Source organism: Nymphaea colorata, chromosome 11, assembly GCF_008831285.2.
Source record: "Nymphaea colorata isolate Beijing-Zhang1983 chromosome 11, ASM883128v2, whole genome shotgun sequence".
NCBI lineage: Eukaryota > Viridiplantae > Streptophyta > Magnoliopsida > Nymphaeales > Nymphaeaceae > Nymphaea > Nymphaea colorata.
In genome coordinates, this window is record NC_045148.1 from 6859020 (window position 1) to 6884566 (window position 25547).

General features: G+C 36.9%; 2 protein-coding genes across 4 annotated transcripts; one reads left to right on the forward strand and one right to left on the reverse strand.

Annotated features, from left to right (window-relative positions):
- The first annotated feature begins 597 nt into the window (after positions 1 to 597).
- LOC116264998 (uncharacterized) lies at positions 598 to 8815 on the forward strand. 3 transcript variants are annotated; one of them, XM_050080679.1, is made up of 8 exons: positions 598 to 840; positions 1096 to 1168; positions 1307 to 1354; positions 1404 to 1470; positions 5456 to 5900; positions 6575 to 6749; positions 7981 to 8258; positions 8413 to 8815. In XM_050080679.1, the coding sequence occupies exons 5-8, from the start codon at positions 5496 to 5498 to the stop codon at positions 8518 to 8520; spliced, it is 966 nt and encodes a 321-aa protein (XP_049936636.1). In that variant the 5' UTR covers positions 598 to 840; positions 1096 to 1168; positions 1307 to 1354; positions 1404 to 1470; positions 5456 to 5495; the 3' UTR covers positions 8521 to 8815. The 3 variants fall into 3 exon arrangements, with proteins under 3 accessions (XP_049936636.1, XP_049936635.1, XP_031501356.1); XM_050080678.1 differs by having other exon boundaries at positions 986 to 1168; positions 1307 to 1470; XM_031645496.2 differs by having other exon boundaries at positions 1307 to 1470.
- Positions 8816 to 16560: 7745 nt separating this feature from the next.
- On the reverse strand, positions 16561 to 22814 carry LOC116264459 (autophagy-related protein 8C-like). Its single transcript, XM_031644706.2, has 6 exons — positions 22679 to 22814; positions 21789 to 21847; positions 20382 to 20437; positions 20181 to 20233; positions 18755 to 18873; positions 16561 to 16886 (listed from the first exon to the last, which is right to left on the reverse strand). The coding sequence occupies exons 2-6, from the start codon at positions 21823 to 21825 to the stop codon at positions 16792 to 16794; spliced, it is 360 nt and encodes a 119-aa protein (XP_031500566.1). The 5' UTR covers positions 21826 to 21847; positions 22679 to 22814; the 3' UTR covers positions 16561 to 16791.
- Positions 22815 to 25547: the final 2733 nt, after the last annotated feature.

The window sequence follows — 25547 nt, forward strand, 5'->3', positions numbered from 1 at the left end:
CATGTGTCATTATTTTATATCCATTATCTCCTACCATTGTGGTCATCTCACATTCTTAAATTTATCTCCTCCACATCAATATCTCATACTCAAGTCATTATCTCAAACCACTTCTTGTCATTATCTCAAACGCTATGGGTATGAGATAATTATCTCAAACGCTATGGGTATGAGATAATGATAGACATTAGGAATATGAGATAATGACGGGTATGGTATGAAATAATAACAAGTATGATCATGACATAGGTATGTGACATTATGGGTTCATGATAATGATAGAGGATATAAGATTATAGATATGAGATAACGATATTGATATGATGATGACAAAAAGCATAAGATAATATGTATGAGATAAAGACAGAGGGTATGAATTAATGATACATGTATGAGATAAAGACATGATTAAAATACTTATTATGCATGTTTAATGTTTAAGCATTAGAATAAATATCCATATATTAATATTAGGATCTACATTCGACATATGCTCATGTTATGTACAAAGAAGCGGTGTACTGAACTCGATGCCCAGTCCGCTGCCCTTTCTTGTCGTCACCGGAATCTATCGTTAAATGTGAGGATTTTGTGTAACTCGCCTCAATCAAACAAAAGTGAGACGCCGGAACAGAGTCGACTGAGTGCGTGTGCTGACGAGGGCGACCAATTTCCGCGGACAAAATTTTTGCCCGTCCTTTGGCTTCATTTTCGTCTCCCGTGGTCTCACGGAGCAGCAGCCACTACACCCACCACAGCCGAGGCTGTTCAGCTCCACCACTACCTCTCTAGCAGGGGAAGGAACCGCCACCGAATCTCCAGCAGGCCGGCCATCGCAAGGTAGCCCCTAATGTGCTCTCTTTCTCTCTCTCCCTCTCTTTCTCTCTGTCTTTCTCCCCCTCACTCTGATGGAGGTGGCAGCATAGTCAATCGATGGCCTCTCCCTCTCCTTATAGCCTGACCACGCCGCTCTTTCTGTTGCTAGACGGAAGAGGTCACTGTTTCTCCATCTCTCTTACCCTCTCTCTCGCGTCAAGTTGCAGCTTTGTTCCCCTCATGGCTCACATCTCTCTCTGTGTTTTTCTCTCTCGATAGAGGGTCACCGACTAGAGTGAAGCAAGAGCAGCAGCAGAACAAAGGTGCTTTCGCCTTTCTTCTGCTCGAACAGGTATATCTATGTCTCTCTCTCGGTGACTTTTGGGTGCGTTTCTTTTTTGTTATCTTTGGCTTTCCCCCGTTGTCTTTCTAGGGATTTTTGTTTTCACTGAACTCAATTTGATTTATCCATGGTTTTGTAATTGTATAGCATCTTAATTAGATAGCTGCTCAGCACCAAAAGGAGCGAGAATCTGCTGGAATCACGCTAGAACAGTCCCAATTAGGAGGAGAAGACGAAGCTTTCAGGCCGACGGAGAGCCTCGAGTTCGGATCGAAGTCCGCGTGATCCCATCAGAGACCACGCGTTTTGAGGTGTGTACTGGCTCTTCCTGTTCAGCTTCACTTATCTCCATCTCCTCTTCGTTATCATCTCGGACAGAGACTGGGCGCCATTTGTTTCTTTTCTTTTGAGGTCATTCCATCAAGTGGTATTTAGTATTTGTCAGAAACTTGTCTGCTGTGCTTGTTAGTTTTGTCATGTTTTGCATCTTAGTTCGGTTTGGGGCTATCCCTTTAATGTAGTTGTGGTGTCATGGAGATTCCTTATCTTCGCCTACTATTAGTTCCTGCAGTTTAGGTAGGATATGTGGACTCCAGATGATCCAATCATGGGGTAGAACAATTAGCTTCATAATGTAGTTTTAGTTGTCAACATATCTTATTGGAATTGTCGGAAGATAAAAAATTGATAGATGCCCCAAGAAGAGGGTTCTTCCAGACCCTCGTTTTGGTAACTTTTCTGCTTCCTTGGACGTTTAACAGGTATTAAAAACCACCGGCACGCCACCCATGCGGGCAGTAGCCAAAGATTCAACGCCACTAATACAAGGATAGCTTAATCCTTTGGATTTGACAACAGGTCGTGGATTATGATCTATATGTGTGTGTTTTTTTCTCTTTGTCCGATGTCTAGTCTGGAGGTGTCCTTATACTGTGCCCATTACCTGTTTGGTAAATTGTCTGAGAGAACTGGCTTAGCAGTTGTGGTCCTTTTCTCTTTGGTGTATGAGATTCAGTATTACTAGTGAAATGCAGAGCAACCGATAGTAGAGTTCTGTAAAATTCTATTACTGTGGTGGGAAAAAATTTGCAAAATATCTAAATGTAACTGATGTAGATTAAATCCTCTAATGCTTTCCTTAGAATGGCCAAACTTTTTCTAGATGATGGCACACGCAAGTGCTCTCTTTCACCAAATTGGCAAAGGTCTGTCTTTTTCTTTCTTCAAATTCCATGTACTGGGAGCATGGCATGATAAATAAAAAAGGGGCCTGTTGATGAATGGGGATGGCCTTGGCTTTGATACTGCTGATGGATACGTTACAGAAAAATAACAGAGAGAAGGTTTGATGAGGCAGCCGTTTTTATAATGGGGATTTTCTGAATATGACTTGCAAAGTGTACCATCTCTTTCTGACTATGTATATATATCCTTTTGGCCTAATATTGATCTCAGGCTATGTCACATAGGTACGGGCACGGGTACGGGTACGGACTATTTTTAAAAAATTTGGGTACGAGAGTACAGTCGTGCACACACATGCACATATACATATATATATGTCAAAAAATTTCATTTCTTTTCCCTTATCAACCATTAGAACTTATGTTTGAAAAGCACCTAGCAAAAGAGCTACAACACAGAACCAATAGAAACAGGGATCATTCCAAATAGACGAATCCTCTCACGAAACGATATATCACAGCAATAACTAGGGAAGACACGGAGATGAAAAATCTGCAAGAGGAGACTCAAACATGTCTCAACGTGAAAGTTGTTTGACCTCTTAATCAGAAAACGACCATCAATTAGCCAAATGACAAATACTAAAATCGATAATAGACACAAAAACAAAAACTAGAACTGTCCGCAACAAATGTATAGAAAATCATAATGAGGAACAAAAATAGAAACTAAAATCATAATGAGGAACAAAGGGAACAGAAAAAACAGACGCAAGATCGCCGTTTGCCGCCACCGGCGTCGAAGGTAGGGGTGGAGTTGATGAAAAACCAAAAAAAATGACAAAAGCAAAAAAGATACCGTCACTGTTCCCTCCTGCCGTCACCTCCTACTGTCTGCCGTCACCGGTCGCCGTTCCACCACTGCCGTCGCCTTTCTGCCGCTGCCGTCGCCGCCCCTACCTTCGTCGCCGAAGGTCGTTCGGTGAGAGGTGAGAACAAACGAAAACAAGTTTTTAAGTTTTAAGGGTTTCGAACATTTGTTTTCTATGTTAAAATGGTTTTAAACGGTAAAATCAAATAATCATTAAAATTAAAAAAGGACATATTTGGACTCGGTCAAATTTGACCATGTCCAAAAAATGATGGATACGGCCTCCGGTGCGTTGACCGCATCTGGTACGGTCAACGCCGCACCTTGCCGTACCGGGTGCCATACCCGTACTGAAACCGGTGTCATACCGGTACCGGCCGGGGAGGAGTACCCGTGTGACAAAGATCTCAGGAAAATTCTTTACCAAATAAACACGAATTAAACCCTTTTGAAGACCACAATATTCTGTTTAACCAATCAATTAAGAAAGGAAGAGTTTAAAAAATATGACAAGCAACTCTTAAAACGATGAGATTTAATTATTTGTAAGAGGTGCGCCGTTGGCCTGTTAGGAGGCCCTCTGCTTCCACTAACCTATGGATGAGTTAGTAAGGCCACTTCTCCATTTAATAGGATTGAGTTCAAGAACTGATGATGTTTTACAACCACCTATCTTCACTTTTCAGATTTTCGTTGAGTACTTCGCTGTTTCTCCAAGAGTGGCCCTCTTATTATGTACAGTTTAAAGGTGGTATTGTACTTATAATTGCAGGAGAAAACTAGTGATTGGATATTGTATTTTTAATTGGATAGGCAATATTCTTGATGCAGCCTGCTAATTTCTGCTGTTTTCCTGTTTCCAACATTTGGATTTGTTCATTAACCTTTTCTAGCCTCGTAAGTTTGAAGGGAGTTCCCCATTTTGATGAACATGGCCGTAAGTTGAACTGTCTTATCTCGCACAGTGATCAGACTGTAAATTGGGCTAGCTCAGCTTGTTAAAAGAAGCATGCTTTGAATCAAAATAGCCAAGACTCAGGGCAGTAATTGTGTTGGTGGAGGAACCTGCTGGCAAAATTTCTCTTCCTGCATCATTTTTGGTGGAATTGTGATTTGATTCTCCTAAACTTGAAACACTTTGTTTGGATGACACATCTTAAAACTACATTTTCACAAAACCTGGTTATGTAGAAACTTGGTTACGTAATTGGATTTTCAACAAAGTAAAAACCAGGTTTTATTCAATTGAGTGACACTTAAAAGCACGGTTTCTAGTTCATATAACTCAGTTTTTGTTCGGATGACAATAACCGGGTTTTCTGGGATTTAATAAACTTGCTTGACTGAAATATAACAATTATTTTAGATTCATATCCAGAAAAAAATCCAATAATTCACTTATATATATATATGCACTTAACAAATTATTTTAAGATTATATGCATTCAAGTGTATTTTCTAATCAAATATAATCAAGCTGCGCAAATCTATACAAATTTATAACTTATATCAAAACATATTGACTACATTTCCAACAATTAAATGCACTATAATTTATTAGACTGGATCTGCATATCATGCTGAAAATAATTAAATATAAGCACATTTTATGCTTTAGAGAACTCGTCTATGTCTCTGAGAGCGAAAGAAAGAGAGAGAGAACCTTCATGGAGGCTTGCTGCTCTTCATTACATAGACCATCTGGTTGTTACTGGGATGTTCTGGCCTACTGGTTCACTACATTGCCCAAATGGATTACTTGGGCGATGTCAATAGAATAACTTAGTTGCTGCTTTGCTTCCTGTTGGACCTCTTGAGCACTTGGTGGAAATTGCAATTGCAAGGGATGAAAATATTCCTGCAGTTGCAATTGCAGGGTGTGTTGTACCCTGCTACTGATTGAAGTGCCCCCACAATTCTTCACAAACAGGGTTTGAAAATGAAAGACCAAATGTTGGGCGGCGTAGTCATTGGTCTTTAAAACTGGGTTTGTTTCATACTGAGCTTCTTGAAGCCTAGCAAAAATGCTTCAATCTGATTTTTTTTTCCTTAAAGATTATGCTTTAGACCTGGTTACAAACTCGGTTTGGGGCATTATTACGACCAGCCCTAAGGTTGTTTTGATGTTCCAAGTCGATTTATCTCTGTGAACCCAAACTCACGATCTTTGTTTCTCCAGATCACTGTCTTTAGATACTTGAAACATCTCATTGACAGAAAGTTACTAATTTTGTTTATCAGGTTGCCAAGAAAAGGAGCCTCCAAAGAGTTCGTCATCAACATGGCCTCTTCTTCCCTTTGCAAGTTGATGGTCAGTCGAATGGCTAATCCACTCAGAATCATGTGTACTACTCGTGCTTTCTCCACCATACCTGCCCAAGAGCCAGAATTTGCTGTTGGGGAGGAACAGGAGAAGCAAAATAAGGAAAAGGAGAAGGATGACGACAAAATATATGTCCATTCTCCAGTGTTTGGAGATTCTTCTGTTGCCATGCCTATGTCTTTCATGACAGGCTCCATCATCGGAAAAAGGTTCTACACGGAGGTCACTACCAGAATGGCAGATGATGGGAATGGTTGGACTGTTATGCTTGATTACAGAACTCTCAAGACACCATCCAAGAGGCCTCTCAAGCTCCCCACGTTAGCATTAGCCAAGGCAGTTGCTGCTGAATGGGAATACCAGGTTGTGTGTGTGTGCATGTGTGTATATGTGTGGTTTATTTGTTTGTTTCTCCTTGAATTGCATTTAGGTTTTAAATTTTTAATCTTGATGTGGCTTTCATTTTGAATTTTGGCTTTACCATATAGTCTATGCTTGCTTGGATTACTTTACTTCATGGAAGGAAGCCTGCTATTGATTATGACCAGCTTGAGAGAAAATAGGTTAATGTTTTTCAATCTTATTTGGGCATTTTTCTCTCTTTCTTAATGAATTCTAGGCTAGATTTCTCCAATCATTGGTCCTTTCCTGTTTTCTTTTTAACGTTTTCTAATTTTAGATGCAAAATCTTGGTCAAATTGTTTTTGTCCTTTCATGTTTGACCTCATGCAAAATGAATGCAAGAAAATGATAATTTTCTTTCTTTAGGTCTTCTATGATCTCATTGGCTTTTCTTTCTTGCTTTGAGGGAAGAACAAAGAATATGGTTGGTGTCTTTTTATCCATTTACAATTTGTTGCTTCTTTCTTATTTTGAAATTATACATGGATGATACATCATCTTTGTTTTATTGCATTTGTACTCCTTTGTTTATTGCTTCAAAAAGTGGTGAATGACCTTTTTTTTCCCCTTATTTGTCTGTCAACTAATTATTTCCTGTTGAGTTTTTTGTTACTGATTGGGGTTTTGCATGATAGGAAACAGATGGGATCAGACCTTTCACTATGCCTCTCATGCGACTTGCATGTACTGCACTGGAAAGGGTCCCATTAACTCGACCCAAAGTGATCGACAATCTGATGAAAAAGTTTCATCAAGACTTAGTGTTTTGCCGTGCTCCAGATGATAATGACCTAACCAGTGGCATCTCTGGTATGAGATTGTTGAACATTTAATTTTTGACCTAATATAATGGATACATTGCTTGAAGCTTTTGTTGTAACGATAATGTGGTGTTATATTGGTTATCATCCTCGTGGCAGTTTGTATGGATGCCATTTGGATTTTACAGTAGAAAAGAAGTTGACAGATTCTTAAACAACTTTGTATCAATGAGCAGCCAACCTGCATGATTATTTGAAGTCTCAAGCTAATCCATGTGAGTAATTTGGATGAAAGTGTCGATGTGTTACTATTAAATAGTAAGTATGCAGTCCCAACTGTTTGATAATTTTCTTATTGTGTCCTGAACAGTAAATAGACAATAAAGGATAGTTTAAGAACCTTTAATGTGTCTGTAATGGTGTTTCTTTAGTTTATTTTATTCTTGATCTTACAAATTGTAATTAGTAACCAATGAGGAACCATTGAATTTCGAAATTCTTTTCTCACCTTCAGAATTGACTATTCTACATATTATCGTCACACTCTCAAGCACTTAATGAATCAAATAAATCACAAATGAATACTAGTGCTGTTCCTTTTTTGGATCTAAAATCATTGGTAATATTGGTGGCCAATACATAGACCAAAAATCTCTCGTGGTTGGCAACTACAAGTTGTTTGTGTCAATGTAGATCAAGCATCTATCAATTTGCTTGACATAGATTTCTAACTCAGACAGCTTGTGTTTATTCAATACTATGTTGTGCACAAGTTGGATATAAATGTAGATCAAATCTATATAGGTCCAACTTAAAGTAGTTGTGTTGCTAATATGGTTTCTTTTTTAACATGAGGAAGCCGCACCCAGGGCATCAGACTGTCGTACACTCAGCAGTATAAAACCCCATAGCTAGTACTCCCTGGCCCTATGCCTGGTTAGGCTTGAACAGAGAGTGGTACCCACAGGATCTGCATATTTATCTTGATTCTTGATGATCAGCACAAGCTGTGCACACTGTTACATATTATTGCTGCATAGATTTAAAGGCTACAGTTTTATGCTATTCCACGGCCCAAAGACTCCAAACTACTCCATCTGTGTACTAAGTTAGCAAATTCCCACCTCTGCTGTTCCTCTCTATTGATTTCTCCAGTGTGCTTAATATAATCTCATTGTCATTGCACAATCCATTATGACTACCACATAAATTCCTATAGTGACAAGGTCAGTCACTGCACTCTTTTAAGTTGTAACAACTGCTACTTGTGCATGTTGCAGAAAGACAAGTGGAAGTGATTGATCCTTTCTTTGATTGGGTAGAAAAGGAGTTTGGTTTCAGGCCTCTTGTATACACTAGCCTTTTTGGTGGAAAGCAGGATGATGGTCTTGTTGCTGCTGTTCAAGACCTTTTAAAGAAAACTAACAATTGGGAATTAGCTTCAATTGATGCTATGGCTGCCGCTGCTCACTCTTTACTCATCTCATTGGGAATCTTTCGAGGGCACCTTCAAATTGAGGAAGCCATAAAATTAATTAGACTTGAAGAAGATATGCAGGTTAGCATCAAATGAACATATTCACCCGTGAAGGAAACATCAGCTAACAAGTGGCTTAAATATATCTTTTACCTATATGAATTTTGGTCACTTTTATCATCATTGACACTAATATTTTCTCTACGATAATGATAAAATTGTGTTGCAAATGCAGGTTGATAAATGGGGACTTGTTGAAGGTGGTCATGATGTTGACATTGCAGATCTCCGGGTTCAGATATCCTCCGCAGCTGCGCTTTTAGGCCTTTCACAACTGCAATAAATTTATTTTTCCCATTCTTCACTTTATTGGGGTTGTACGCAGTATAATAAATGGATAGAGAGAAAAAAGTATTGTAGATAACAGGGAATGTGCAGTCCTGATGCTATAATTTTAACCGCAAGATTGACTCCTTGAAATTTCTGACAGCACGACCAAACGCATTAGGTTTCTAGGAATTCCGATTTTTTTTTTTGGCTTCTTGGAACTTGGGTAGTACTTTCAAGCTACCTGGCTTCATGCATTAGATTTTCAAACATTTCAATAATATTTTTTGGCTTGTTGACATTACTTTCAAGTTGCCTGTGCCAATTTCTTGTTCCCGTCTCATAAGTGGTATTCACCTTTTATTCAATCACAAGTGATTGTTTTATGCAAGGAAGCCTTTCTGAAGATTATCACTGTACCACAACCATTCAAGATCTTAGGGAGTGTTGAAATTAGCGTAGAACATGTGAGAGAACGTCATTCACCCCTCACAAATTTTCAGGAAGACCCCATTTTTGAAGGGATTTGGTGGTCACAGCCTCCAAATCTCTGTTTCAACGAGGAGTGCACGGTGGAAGTTCATCTCAAACAAATGCATTCTTGCAGTAAGTGTAGGCCGTAAATCACACCTGCCAATGCATACACTGCCGGCCATTTTGAGAGGGCATGTTTGATTTCCATTCCGTTGTGCCCTGCAATGTTGTTTGGTTGGAGCAAGACGGCCGACAACGGGCACTCCAAGCATAGATGTAGTGTCCATTTTGGAGAAATGATTGGACGCCGAGATCTCGGATTCTCCAGACCGCACTTCACGCCAGAACATCATGTTCCACATATCAAACAAGATAAACTGCTAATCATGTCATGTGCTGACTGATCATTTTCATTGAAGTTGCGTCCAAATCGCAGTGATCGACGTGAAGGGAGCATGCAAGATAGTGCAAGCCATCTTGGGGCTGGGGTATGCTTCAGGTATTGTTTCCTTGATTCACATCTCATTGTCCAACGACACAGCCATAACGAACTTCATGAACATATTATAAAAGGTCTGTCAAATAAAAATAATAAACCTATAAAGTAATGATGCGCCAACGGAATTTAAATGGCTATAGAAATCAACAGTTTCAATATTTACCAGCTCATATAAACTTCTTAAAGAATAAGGAATGCTGAGTGCACATATGATGTCACATTGAGGGAGAGTGGTTGTTGACCTGAGGGCACTTCTAGATAGTGGCGTGGAGTTTTAACTGAAAGCAAAGTCCTTGTGGAAGGATGGAGAATATACCGCTTGTTCGGACATTAGTAATAGAAGGAATTAGTTTATTTGCAACAAGCAGGCTGAGGAAGAACCCTGTAAGATCATCCAACTAGGGATGTGGTTAAGATATAATACCAATTGGAATCAGAGTTCAAGAAGTTGGATTTGTTCAGAAAAATCACATCCAATCATAGTCTTGGGCATCAGGCCACCCCGACACCCAAAACTCGATTCCAGGCCCGAGCCTAGACTGACCCAAAACTCGACTCCGTTAGAATAAAAAAATATATATTTGTTTAAAATATAAAATAATTTTTTTAAATATAAAATATATTTTAAGTAATAAATATATATTATTAATGAAATAAATAACTTGCCGGCCTGAATTAGGCTCTGTTGGGCCGATGTTGGCGATAAATTATCAGGCCGGCCGGAGCCGGTTTTTTCGGGCCCGATCGGACCGAATACCGGGTACCCAACATGCGAATATGATATGGTATTTTAATTTCATACTTAATCTGTCTTTTTTTAGAGCAATCAGAATCTGATTACATCTAAAAGATGTGATACCGTTTTGCATCTTTAATTGCAAGTCAAACCGAACAATATCCCATTAGTCATACACACGGTCGCGTCCCAATAAGGCTTAGTTTGGCTGCGTTTGCGGGCTTTCAAAAAATGCCTAATTGAAGAACAAGCTCTACAAGAAAACGCAGCTTAGATGGATCCAAAAGGATTGACAGGTTTGGTGCCTGACAAACATTTAGTACTTAGACCTAATTGATTGGGATTTGATTGAGTTAGACTTGATTTTTGTTAAAACAAAGAAAATGTCAATAAATGGGCTCTTTCTTTTGTTGGGTTTTGGACACAGATTCAAAGTATCTAAACGAAGAAGTAATCAGATCTGTTTTCTTCACCGATTAAATGGATTCCGGATCAGGTGATCATCCCGTTAAGTAAATCCGACCCACAAACAACTTTGCTTGTTGGGGGTAGATTCAAATCCGATATATTGCCATATCTTACTGTCCTGATATTTCTTAGTTTGACTTGGAAATGCATTTCCGCAAACCATGTCGAAATTTTTCACACGTAATCAGCTTTTGATGTTTGTGAAGATCAGATATTTGTTGAACTTGGTAAGAAAAATCATGTAACGGTGTCTTTATCTTGATTGATAAAACTGATGTTTCTTATCGATTTCAACTATTTGAATTCGGATTTAAATCCAGCGTTGGATTAGATCCAACAATTGACATAAAACGAAACCTTTCCGGACTGTCGAAGCAACCTGCTTCATGTGAGAAGGAAGACGGCCAACAAAAATTTCCTTAACACGTGCAAGGAAAGAACCTACAAACAGTCTGGAAAGTAGAAAGCATAAACGGAAAGCCATAAATGAGATCTCTAATGGGAAATTTTTCTTTGCCTTTATCTTTCCAAACTGTTCTTAAACACACCCAAACAATGAAATTCATGACTCCATCATGTGCACGGTTGTATTCGAAAATGCACCTAATATTTTTTTAGTATTTTTGAAGGTTAAAGATTCTATAAGTTAAGGACTTTTCTAACATTCTTGAGTTATTTTCATGATGTTATCCTCTCAAGACTTGGTGGTCGAGTGTTCGTCACAAAAGGAACAAAAATATATATATATTGTAAAGTCAATGTGGGTGATTCGGCCAAACAATCGTTATGCCCTCAAATGAGACATAGTTTTTTGTGTTGACCATTGGCTTTGGACGTTGTTTCTCTCCCTTTTGTCTCTTTAATTCTGTAGCTTTGCAGTAATTCAACCAGATTTCCTCTATGATTACTTCAGTTATTGAACGTAAAAAGCAAAGCCAAGATTTGTATATTTCTCCTTCTCTTTTAAATGATAATCTTTTTCTGTTTCCGTGCTTTATGTGCAAAAAGGATATCTTTTAGAATCCGTTTCACGGAAAACTTAATGAAAGAAAGTCTTTGATCTTTTAATTAATCATAGAAAACGTTGGTTGCCTTTTAACAATACCAAACATTTTGCTGTATCGATGATTACCACCAAAAAGTTTAGCCGCGTATCTTGATTCTCTTGAAAGCTTTCTTAGTCTTAAAAAGAGTAAAAAAAACATAATGACAACCGGCCAACCTCACGATGTTGTCCTGAATTCAAAGCTGACAACTTCAAAAAGAGAATAACAGACCACAGAAAACAAGAAAGGAAAGTTTTGGTGCAGCTTTTGTAGATGAACCTTCCCATGCTGTGGACTTCCTCTTTTGACTGGTACTGCTAATAAGGCTCTTAATTCCACCAAATACATCATTGGAGCAGCGGTTGACAAACATAGGCCTCTCTCTCTCTCTCTCTGTCGCCCTCTCTCTCACAATCTAGTAAGCACTCTTGTAATTTGCTTGTGTTTTTCATCTTGGTTTCTTGCAGACCTCATGTTTGTACTTCTTTTTTTTTTTTTTTACGAATATATTTCTATATAGATGTTCGACATGAAACGGTGTGATTTGGATACCCTTTCTATTTCATTACAAGCCGCAGTGTGTTCCTGTTTTTCTGTCTCTGCATTTGTATTAAACCTTGACCTGTAAGTGATGATTGTGTTTTTGAGTGATGCCTTGTCTTCAAGAATTCTCGGCCATACGGAGGTGTTGAAACCTGACGATTTGTGGGTTCATCTAATCATTTTTATCGACTCACTTTCTTATTAGCTTTTGCAGTCAGACTGATAAAACTAGAAAAAAGGGAAATGGGTTTCGACTTTCGAGTGTCATTTCTTCATGTTTCTGTTTCTAGAAGGAACTATAGTTGTCAAATAAAGAGTTAGATATGTCTTCGTTGGACGCTGAAGTGAGGCATGATTTCTTGTAACTAAGTCCGGTGGCTGGTCTGATCTGTAATGCCCAACTGTCCAAGTAAATTTGTTGCCTGTCATCTTCAACTACAAGTGTGATGATATTTCAACTCTCTGCTTACAGTCTGGTTTGCCGCTTTCTGTTTATCTCATCATCTTTGTAATATACAAATTTCGGCAGATAAGCTTTTGACTCGATCGTTCTGATTTGTTAGAAGTTGTATTTCCCTTTTTCTTCAAATGTTTTTTCTTGTGATGACAGAATTCCTCTATATTTTAGCGGTAAAAATCTCCTTCTAGTTTCATTGCCCTGTCCCCTGCCCCTCACAGCCCCAACCCAAAAGAAAAAGACGGGGGGGGAAAAAAGGACTAGCCTCCAAGATTTCATTTAGTTTTCTCTTATATCTGCTATCAGTAAGAAATTAGAGAGTATAATGCGCTGTCAAGATTTCTGCTAGTCATTATTTGTGTCATAAGTATAACAAAAGAACTAAGTAGATTTTGCTATACAATGCATAGATAGTGATAGTTTCTTCAATAGGTATAAAATTTGCAGGTAATGGATCAAAGTATTCTTTATATAATGCACCAAAGACCCGAGTACATAGCATGTGGGACCAAAGAACAACCGGTATGCTTGAAACCTCGGCTTTGCCAGCTGATCACAGTGCAGAAGTGATCGATGCCAATAATTGCATTTTCCTGCAAGGTATGATCATATCAGGTTTCCTGCCACCGAAGAAAACTTGCCGCTTGAGAACTTTGGAGAAATAATTTCTGATTTTTGCCGTGGAACCTGCATATGGATCATCGTTTAGACACGGAAATGCTTTTGCTTCCTGTGGTTAAGTGTAGTTCCCCAGACTTGCATCCAAAATACAGTGTGCATTACCAATCTTGTGGAGCTCAAGTATCGGATTTTCAGTAGAAATGGCCCTTGTGCATAAAAATTTCTGAACTACTACTGAGGCCATTCTAGAAAGTTCTTTCGGCTGAGTTGGAGGTTAACAACCTACCACGTGGAAATGAGGCTCGAAGCAAATCACCAAACCCTACCCCCACCGCCCACACCCCCCACCCCCAACCCTACAACACATAATCCCCTGCCTCCAGTGTTTTTGACTGGGTTGCATCGACGTCAGCGATGGCAGCAGTGCACCTTTTAACTTAGGTAATGTAGTTCACCAAAACATAGAGGTATAATACCCATATGAATCAAACTAAAAACTTACCTTTCTGCAGGCTCCTAACCCGACCAACTACGCTATGCCCTTTGAGGCTTTTGTAGGTACTATGACCATGTGGTATACTGTATAAAGAATTTCTTTTCTGTTTTCCTGTTGATCAAGTGGTTGTCTACACACTTCCCTGTATAAACTTCAGTTTTGCCTTCAAAATTCTATCCCGATCAACTGATATGTTGAGCATAGCAGGACTTTGAAGTGACTATGACTTCTCGAGACGAAGCACCGACCTGGGCTGAAATGTGGGACACCAACGATACTGCTGTTACAGGCAAACCAAAATCCAAGGATCATGGCAGCAAGATGTCAGAAGTGAATGCCAAGGTGAAGACTGTTGCTTCAGTAAGCATGGACAAAGCTAAAACTGCAGCTGCTGTTGGTGCACAGAAGGTCAAGACTGGAACAAGTGTTGGTATCAAGTGGTTGAAAAGCCAGTACGAGAAGAGGACATCTAAATGATACTCCATCAGTCTTCCCTCAGTGTGGTCTCTGCCTGGCTTATGATTGGGCTGCTGGAAACATTTCTCTGAACATGAAATTTTCTTTTATGCGGTTAATCCTTTAGCAGCATGTATATGTGAACATATGCCATTTGGATTTAAATTTTAATCTCCACCCTTTCTGATAAATAAACTGAGTACACATCTCATTCTCCAGATAATCTGATGATATTTTGGAAAACCTAGTTTGATTTTCTCTGCAACACAAGCTTGTGTATATCATGTGCATCTGTGCAGTTCTCTTTTAGAAACTCCTTCATCACGTAATATCGTGATAAAACCATAACATTAAGCTTGGGACAAGATCTTCAGAACAGATTAAAAAGCTAATAATTCTCCAATAGAGTTATCTACTGACACCAACGAGAGATAAAAATGCCTCCCAACTTGGTTTAGCTTCTGAACTTCATTCCCAGTGAAGGATCAAATGCTCTATGAATGGCATGCAGAATCTGGTCATCATCAGTGTAAAGCTCTTCGAATGCAACCCTTCTTTCCCCCAGCCCTCCTTCCCACCTAATAGCTTTTCTCTAATTTCAGCTTTGTTATAGACAGCGCGCACCACCAAGTATCGAAGTTGGAGTTTGCTGAAGATAGTTGAATGGGTTTCAGCTGACTGCACAAGACATATAGTCCAAGTTTGAACTCTGTGTCGTGTAAAAACTCCTTATTGGCATGATAGAATGGAGTTCAAACTAAACCCACATTGCCCTTCACGAAAGGCCTTTTGCAATAGCAACTACAATAAAAATGAACGCACCAAAAATTATGAAAGACCTCTTGCAAACAGTCTCCAACGGCTTATCCCAACTTTTACCTCTAACCGTACCTCGATTCCCATTTATTTCTGCCCCAAGCTTGCAAATTAGCAATGCTGTGAATATCACTATCGGCGCCATATCAACTTATATATAAATTTGAGTGGACGGTGACTCTAATTTTTAAAAGCCATCTAACCAAAACCGTTCATGTGAAGGAAATAGATGACTAAGAAAACATAAAAAAGCAAAAGGTGTGAACTAATACAAGATAATAAAAAGGTCCATCGCTTTTTTCTCTTAATTATACATCATGTTAGATGGAACAGCCCTGATTAAATGTTTGGTTAACTCTGAAAAGCTAATATCACCATTCAGTATATATAATATCAGTCTAGAAATATTAACTGTGAATTAGTGCTCATCTTGCTGCCATTATTGTATAAAGCCATAGCAGCTACCTTTTATTTTTCAAATTTTTTTGTTTGATACACTTTTTTTAATTAATGTGATGAGGTCTTGAGCGTATCAGCTATATAGATATCCATGTAGATCTGTTAACTGTTCAAGGTGAAAGAACAGTTTTGGAGAATAGCATTTCAATTGGAACTATCGGACGCATAACCGTACAGACCTAACTGTCATGACAACATACCTGTGGTTAACAAACCTCTTTTCTTTTCTTGTAGAAACCATTTCAATTTAACATGAACCACCCTCAATAACCATGATGCTCCAATCCACTCACCATACACCTAATTAGGTTAAATGTAAGTGGACCTATTTAAATTAAGTCACCATACACCTAATTAGGTTAAATGTAAGTGAACCAATTTAAATTAAGTTAAATGTAAACGGTGAAGTACTTTTTGGGTATATAACACGCCAAAGTTCAAAAGTTAGAAAGGTTTTTTTAAAAAAATTGAAATAAGAAAACAGAAAAATAAAGTGCAAAAAAAGTAAAAATAAAATTCAGTAATAATAAATACAAACAATGAAATATGTTTTTTTTTTTTTGACATTCTTTTCCTTTTTGACAAAAACCAGGTGCCTGACCTATTTTTGAAGTATAAAACAATTTTTTTGTTTTTAAGACAGATCCTCTGGGACAATGGGTCAAATGTGAGTGAATCCATTCCAACTAACTCTTGCCATTACCTCGAAAAATTCAATCACGCTGGCGAGACTAACTAAATTCGTCTAGCAGGATCACCATTATGATGAAGTAGCTTCAAACTGAATCACTAAAGATGAGTGATTCACTCCCGCATTTCAAATTGTTTGAAAATGTTCTATGTAATGGAAAAGTTATTTACTCAAAAAGTTAAATCACCAATCCCGTCACTTCTAAGCATCATCACCATGTTCTTCCTAGAGTTTTTAAAATTGCCTCACAAAATTTATCGTCCTGCGGTCACTGACAGGCAGAAAAGCATCAAATAGGTAAAAGCACAGGGTGCAAGATCATATAATTTACATGCAAGCTGACCAATGTAATTGCCAGGTCATAATGTTTTTCCATTAAATTGAAAAGCCATAACTGCGTTGATATATGACCAAAGGACATAAAGAAGGAACAATTTTGATCCATTCAGGTCAAGAGAAAGACAGGAAAAAGAATATACAGATTGTATCTTTGATTATTTACGGAAGACTAGCTGACCACAAGCCTTAGAATGCACCAAAAGTATTCTCCCCACTGTAGGTCATGTAAAGAAAACCATCGTCATCTTTATGTTCCTCGTATATCGTTGACATCATTGCACCTGCCACAAAATTATCGCTCATTAGCATATAAGCAAGTTTCTACGTCAGCAACACTATAAAGGAGAAAGAATTTTACTAATGGACCAAACAAAATCATGGTTATGAAGACGTGATTGTGCAGTGTCATCCAACTGTAAGGTGAACTTTCTCTTATCCGCCCTCAAAGAGAAAAAAACAAAGAAAGAAAAAAAGGCAGACCATCCATACGTATGATAAAGTGACAGTGCAGGCGGTCCTATTTGAACTCATGAAGGAAAATAAATGAAATGAAGGGTTCAAATCTCTTCTGCAAGAGAATCCAATTAGAACCTACAAGATCCATAATAAAGATACCAGCCCACCAGCTGCAACATCATATTACAAGATCCCCAGGCAAGAAGCTTCATGAACAGCTCAAAACATACACATCACATAATGCTAAAGTTGGAAACCTTACATGGAAAGATCACCTCAGAAAACTTTCTGTTATGTCACATGAACTGGCAAAACAGACTGCCGTCAGTTTTTTTGTGTTAATCCCTAATTGAAGTATATACATATATATGTATACATACATACATACACACACACATATATATATAGACGATTCAGCCCCACCAGACGTGAGATGTTGCCGGATGACTCATTTTAAAACTGCCACTAAAAAAGTTGCTACATTGGCATTAGGAAAAGTTTATCGTGCAGTAATGGTTTATGGTGGCTTTAGCAGGGAAACTTTTATCCTTTTAAAAACAATCGTTAAAAAATCGCTACATTGGCATTAGCAAAAGTTTACAGTGAGGTGATAGTTTTATGGTGGCTTTAGCAGGGATTTTTATCCTTCAACCATAAATTTTTAGAGTTTTATCCATCTAGCAACTATCGGGCATCAGGCAGCATTCACTTTTCCTATATGTATATATTGTAAGCAGCGCTCTTCTGGAGCTTTACTCAGTGAGTTTTTTGAGCCATTAGCCAAGAAGTTTGTTTTTCTCAAAAAAAAAAAAGGAAGAAGAAGAAGAAGAAGAAAGTGTATGAAATTTTGTCCCTTCTGCTACTTTCATACAGAAACATTGATAAAAATTCCGACCAATTATTAAAATGTAAAAGAAACCTCAACAAATTCAGAATATAAGAAAAAGCCTCTTTTACTGAAAAAAATAAAAAATGCAAAAAAAAAAGTAAAAAACTCACTATAATTTCATTTTGGCATTTTTTGTCAAAATATTACAATATTCTCATATTTTTCATTCACCTATTTCACTTTTTCTGAAAAAAAAATGTCAATATTTGTGATAATGATGTGTGTGCATTGGGGGGTTTCCATTCTTGTCATGCCCCCAAGCTCATGTGACTTAGACTTTCATCATTTTAAGATTGATAATTAAGATGATGCACACCTTCATTTATCTTATACTTACATAACACATATTTGTGGTTATTCTCAGGTTTTTTTATCCTGTTTTGTCCTTATGTCTGGAGATAGGAACAGTAATAAAGGCACAGAACAGAAAAAAAAAACATTTATTTTATAAATACTGTCATAGCTTTGAATCAATATCAAACATAGCTAAAATGGAAGTTATGAAACATGAACTGACATGATTGAACTGAAGATATCTAGTAATGATTGGGCATATTTTCATGCATGAATTTGATGAAAAAGAAGAGACAAGGATTTCTCCCCAATTAAGTAGAGAAAATAACAAGATGAACTCCTTTCTAGCTAGACTTCCATTAGTATGAATCACCCTTCAACTGATGGAAGGACTGCCATTATGTAAGCTCATGTCTGTGATGCATCATAGTTTATTAATAACAACAATTGTGCTCATGTCTGTGATGCATCATAGTTTATTAATGACAACAATTGTGCTTTGGTTCTTACCAGTGGGTGGCAAAACATTCTTGACAAATATGAAGATGGCCTTCTCAGCACTGAGCTTTATTCTCTTTCTAACAACATACACAAATTGCCCAATAGTAAGATCAGCTGGAACTAGATATCTGCAATCAAGACAAGCAAAAACTATTAAACAAAGACCAACATAAAGAACTGTAAAGACCAATAAAAAGAACTGTAAAGACAATGGAGCACATAATGTGACCACAAGAAAATATGAGCTGTTTTCCGCAACAGACATTTTCATAAAGATCTTCAGAATTTTTACAAACATAATAAACTCGAAGGTAACAAGAAAAATCAAGAGGAAAAAATTATGATACCCCGGTCTCTTTTTTCAAAAATCAAAGCAATGATGGAGATGATTTACATATGGAAGGAGAAGACAAACCAATCATATCTTTCTGTATAGCTTACAACTTATAAGAAATCACTGGAAGAGTCTCTCTATTGTCTGGCACAAAATTATGGTTTCCCATCTCCATCATTGAGACACTTACGGATTTTTACATAATACTGCAGGTTAGGTGCTATGGAACAGATACTTGCAAAAGGGCGGAGTACCCCTGTCAACCAGACCAGACATGGGTACAAGTACAGGCGTGGGTCTGGACATCCCTTGGGTGCGGTTCTGACCATGTGAGGTGCAGTTAATGCACCCAAAGCCTAACCCATCAAATTTTGGAGCAGGCCAATTTAACTGAGTCCATAACTGTCCAAAATTTACGGCCTTTTTTTTCAGTTCACCATTCAAGTGTTTATCCAGCTGTTTAAAATCTTATTGTTTGTTATATATGCATATGTGTGTGTGTGCCACTACCACCGTGTCCCTGTACCCAAGGTTTTTGAAATTGTGTTGCATCTCTGCTCCAGACCCATTCTAGCACCCAATATCATGGGATATATGTTAGGTATATTAAACTAAACTCGTCTTTTCTTTTACCTTAGTTGGTTTGTCATTCATTTTCCTTTTGCAATAAATGATAACTGACCTAGATTTTAGGGCTTAGAAGATGTACAAAATCAATCAGTTATAAAATGAATAGACCAAGATAGCATGTTAAATTAATTGTAAACAAAGAGAAAACTGGCCCATGCAATTAACTGTAACACAGCAAGACCCCAGCTTCTAATTTGTAAGTACCATAGCAACTTTCACATCTAAACCCCAATTCATTGACCTTAATGATGCATGGTATAGCCATTAGGAAAGCTTCATTCAAGAACAAATACATCACAGAGCATTATGGACACTCAGATAAAAACCAACAAATTCATATATGGCGAAGATAAATTCAGACTGTTAGGTGTATTCGTAAATAATGTATTGAAAGAGGTAAAAGAAAGCATCACGTAAAAGAAAAATTGAAAAACAAGATCAATAGTAGAGTATCTTGAACAGGTAACTGACTTTTTCTTGTCAATATCTGGTATATCACTTTTGTCAGCCTTTTCAACAATAACCTAAAACACAAAGAGCACATGCATCCACCATAAGTTACAGCGCAATAGCAAATAATAATAATATAATAATAATACTAATAAAATAATATAATAATAATAATATAATAATAACAATAATAATAATAGTAATAAGACAACAAGATATTACTGGTATCCTATCAGGATATTTCTCCCTGATCCGAGCAGCTTCTGCCTGTCTTTTTTCTGAAATTGAATATAATTTCAAATGGTTAGAACTTAGAACATCATTGACATGGGATTGAGCCAATCTACATAAAGCCATAATAGTAGTATCATAACCATGAATGTCTTATAACGGCTATACATCATCTGAAATGTATCCAACAAAGCAATAGTAAAGAAACAAAGTTTCACACTTAATAAACTCAAAATGAAGTTTGCAATTTATACATAATGAAAATGAACCATGTGTCAGGTACCTTTCTAGAAATTATTCAAAATGGAAAATTATGTTATTTTCTCTTTTGGAAGGCATATAGATCTATTCTAAATCAAGATCACTTGCCCAAAAAGGTCACCATTTCATTTCTATTAATTTTGTGTGCCTGTACCTGAATAAGCACATTCAGTTCTGTATTTCAGTAGATGAGTAGCAAATACACACTTTATCGACTTTTGTTCCATCATGAAATTCTATGCAAATACAACATTAAGCAGGAGACTTCCATCTAATGAAGAACTCAGTTGGGATAAACTCAAGAAAAAGAAACAAGAAAATAAAAGATTATCAACACACAATTACGTCTGATAACCATAGAATAGCTCAAGTAATAATTTTTAGACGTCTATCAATCAGACTGGCTGAATCACAGCAATTCAAAAAAGACTATAAAAGGAAGTTTACTTAAATCGTCAGTGACCAGACCTTCGTGTATGGCTATAGTCTCTACTAGAATTTAAAAAGGAAAAAAAGAAACACCCCCACCCTCAGCTATATCTAGCTCTACTCGATGATAGATAAGGATGAATCGTTCGACTTTGGAGTAACTTAGTTTACTTGAAAGTTGTAAACCTGGATACTCTTTTACACTGATAAGCTCATGATAGATCAACCAACAAATGGTCTAGGTCAAACAGACACTCCTTTGACGTGTAGATGCCAGATAAATCCACTCGTACATGCTAAAAGCCTAAAATTAACTTGCTGCTTTAGAAGGTTACTAAAGCAAAGACAATGAAACCCTTGGATACAGAAAAGTCACTATAGCTTAAGAAAATAAAACTCAATATAGAAGCAACTGTTAGAAACAACCTGCATCCCTAGTGCATGTCAGAATCTCTGAATAACCAATACATTTATTTTTAAAATGCAATTCAGATAGTTATAAAAGGAAGAGAAAAACTGCACATTTTGTGCAGCTACCAAGGGCTTCGGTGAAAGAATACCAGAATAGAAAGTATCAATAAGAAGGTACCAGCGCCAGTTAATGCTACAGGAGAGGACAAATAGAAACCATCTATATTATGGATGGACGTCTAATTCATTCAATTGGAGAAACGGTTTTAAGAGGACCAATTTAAGAAAGGTACAGACCTAACGGCTGCTCTGACTTGAACGAACTCTTCGCCATTGTGATTCCCTTCTACCTTATCCTGCAACAATGTTTCATAAATCATTTAGCTAAAAGAAATACCAGAAAAAAATAAAAGAATAGAATTCAACCAAAAAAGGCATCAGTGTAAGAGATCGATAAAATCAATCCATATACATTATGGTATATACAAATGATATTCAGAGCCTACCATCAGTACCATGTCAATTTCGGAACGACTAGTGCGGAAATCTTTAAACATAAAAGCTCGCAGAGTATATGATTATGAAAATAAAAAAGGAAACCATTGACAAGAAAGGAACATGAACGAAGCTACATATCTTTCATAAACTACCTCCCGATCATTACTAATTGGTGAGAAAAGTATAAGAACGAGGAGAAGAAAAAGAGATGACGTGAAGGAAACGAGAAAACCAATAAACCAGTTTATTCAGCACCTAGAAAAACGTCAAATTACAAAATCAGAGAAAAACTCATCACAGTTCAAACGACAAAGCAAACCGTAACATACTTATCGCGAACAAAGGGATGCTTAATTGCACATTCCAACTCCCGATTGTACAGTGATAAAAAAAAAACGCAACCCACAATCCCTCCATATTGCCCCTTGAAACCGCAACGTGCTAAGAGCGTTGAACAACAAAAAGGGAAAAGAAGCAACAGACACCAAAACCCAGGAATCGGTATTATCTCCATGAAAAGGCGAACGTACAAGAGTCCAGAAAAGGGGAAAAAATCAACTGCACCTATCATTACCTAGAAAAAGGGAGAAAACAGAAAGAAAACACAAGGAAAAGGGGAAAACTGCACATGAAATCAAAAACTTCAAACCATAAATGAGAAAAGGAGGCAGAAACGGCAGAAATTCGACCTGACTGGGAGCGACTGTTCAGAAATCCGACGAAGAATCCCAGAAAAGAGAGAGAAGAAGCGGCGAGAGGGAGAACACCAAAAGCCTGATCAGCCGCGTACTTATCCTATTTATCATCCAGAAGACTAGAAAAGCCCAAACGAAACTTTCAGTCAGGCGGTAACCTTTAGCCTTATTTTTCTAAATGCACCTCATACTTCTAAATTGTTACTATACCCGCTCGACACAAAAAAAAAAAACCTTCCTAATTGTGAAATAAAATTTATTTGTTCTCAATATTCTGTATGTATAAATTGTTCAATTTAAGGACTTCATGGCTTTGATACACTTACTCAAGTCAGCGATCAGTAGGAAACCGGTTTTTGATTCGAATCATATAGAAGCCACCAAGAACTCTTTATCAAATTATAGTTTCCCAAGTAAAACACCAAAAGAAAAAGAAAAAATCTTAGATAACTTTGACAATTGTTAACAAAAGTTCCAAGCAAACTGTTTGTTATGCGCTTTTTAGAATTTTAGGTGAAAAGGCATAACATGCAACAGGCCCTCAGAAAAGTTTGGTTTGTACTAAATTTCTAAAAATGGAGACCCCTTTCCCGAATTATGAAACAAGACCGGGCTTCCATGTAAAAGTATCCCGAAAATGGCAGCAACAAATTTTTGGTTGCCGAAGAAGAAAGGAAGGTTTGCCTTTGAAACGAAATTGCTTGTAAGGGACGAAAAGAAGACCGGCTAAATATAATTATTGATTTCGTTTATTTACTTACTCAATGATTGGATGGTAGCTGAAATTAACTTGTTATTTAAATATATCCGTTTTGTAAAACCTTGGACATTTTACTATTAAAAAAAAAAAAAACAAAGTTTGCTGCTTGTTACGTCAAGTATATTTCCTCAAAGCAGCCAAATATTCTTTTTATATTGACGTTAATTTGCTGATATTTTCCTGTTCTAAGTTAAAAAGAACCCTTTCTTGTTTCGCAATCAAAGGTCTAAGGCTGCGTTTGATTCCTCACGGATCTCAAATTCGAGAGATCTTTTCCCTAGATATGAAATCAACGATAGCTGAAATCTACACCATCAATCTTTTAATTAAGGATTTTAAATCTATACTACATTATTTTTTAAAAAAAAGCATGGATTTAAGATCCCAACTACTGAATCGGACCTTAAAACCATGGATTTTAAATCTGAGGTGATCAAACGCAACATAAACAAGTGTACATACCCTTAAAATAGAGGTAAAATATTTTACCTTTGGATGAAATTGTTTTTTCTGAAACAAAAGTTGTTAATTTAGTGCAAGAATTTTCTCCAAATTTTAAAAACGTGCACCATATTAATCATATCTTTCTGTTTGCTTTTATTTATATTTTACCTATCTATTCATTTTTCTGATCTGTCTATTTATTAATTTAATAATTAGATCTCAATGAAGGGGGAAACGTGGACCAAAAGTTCATCCAAGTGTAACTTTCTAAGAATAAAGTTCATCCAAATTGTTGGTTTTTTTTTTTCTCAACTCATTAAAGCATAGGGCATTAAATGCCAAAATCTTTCTCGATCTTCAATATTAGAATGTTTCTTGGGGTTTAAATATGATTCTGAAAACTTTCCACCCAAAAAAAGAAATTCTTCTGCGAAATTATCGCTTTCTTCAAAACTATGTCATTTTAGTGGGGATGTTTATAGATATGCATATAACATTTCAAAGACATGAGATCATTAGGTTAGGAACAAAAGCGACCGCTCAAATGTAACGATTAAGGGTTTTTTTTTTTTTTTGACAAACATGATTTCAAAAATAAGATGATGATAAATATATATTAAGTTAATCATTTTTAAATGTAACCGTATTTTTATAATAAGTAAAACTGGACGGCTCATATAACATAAAATATTTTCAGATCTACAAACTCCCCACATATCCAAAATAAATATGTAAAACCTTCTTTTATATTTACTAACTTAAGATACATTAATATCATATTTTTTTCATTTATATATTTGGTTAGTTCTTTCTATTTTGGACATAGATTAAACCATGCCCAATGGGGTTAAAGCCTGAGGCCGTGTTTGATTGACAGTCGAAACTGGATATATACCTGGGTTTCACTAGAAGCCCATTTTTTATGGTGTCCAACCCTTTTTTTTCACCGTCATTTTTGTCATCCAAACGCAACCCAATTTTTTTTATATAATATATGTATTAAAACCTGCATGAAAAATGTCAAACTTGTTCAACTTAATTAACTCACATCTCCACGTAGATTAATGCATGAATAATATGGAAATGTTCCAATTTGGGGATTTTGAATCGCATAACAAAACCGTGATCCTGGATAAAAGCTTCGTTATTCTAAGTTTTTTCTTTAAATTCAAACTAAGATGAAAGATATTGGTAAAGTTAAGTCTGGGTACCGGCCCGGCTGTCGGCAAGCACCCGGTACCTGACCTTGGAAAAAAGGGCACCGGCCCAAAATGTTATCGGGCCGGCCCAGGTGGGCTTGATAATAGTTTTTAATATATATTTTTATTATTTTTATATGTAATTATAATATTTTATTACGATTTTTAATATTTATATATTATTTTTATTAAAAATATAATTTTATAATTTAATTGGGCCGAGCTCTAGCCTAAGTTTCGAGTATCGGATCGGGCCTAGCCGGCCCGATGCCCAGGCTGAGGTGAAGTAAGTATAAATAGTTGTGGAGCCCTAGAGAGGCCAATCAAGTCTCATGTGTTCAAGTAATTCAATTTCGATCAAGGGCATCAAAACAGATACATATATCACTACTGAAATCTATGACACTAATTTCTATATAATTTGTCAATCAACAACAACATTTGGTTTCCTTGTCTATAG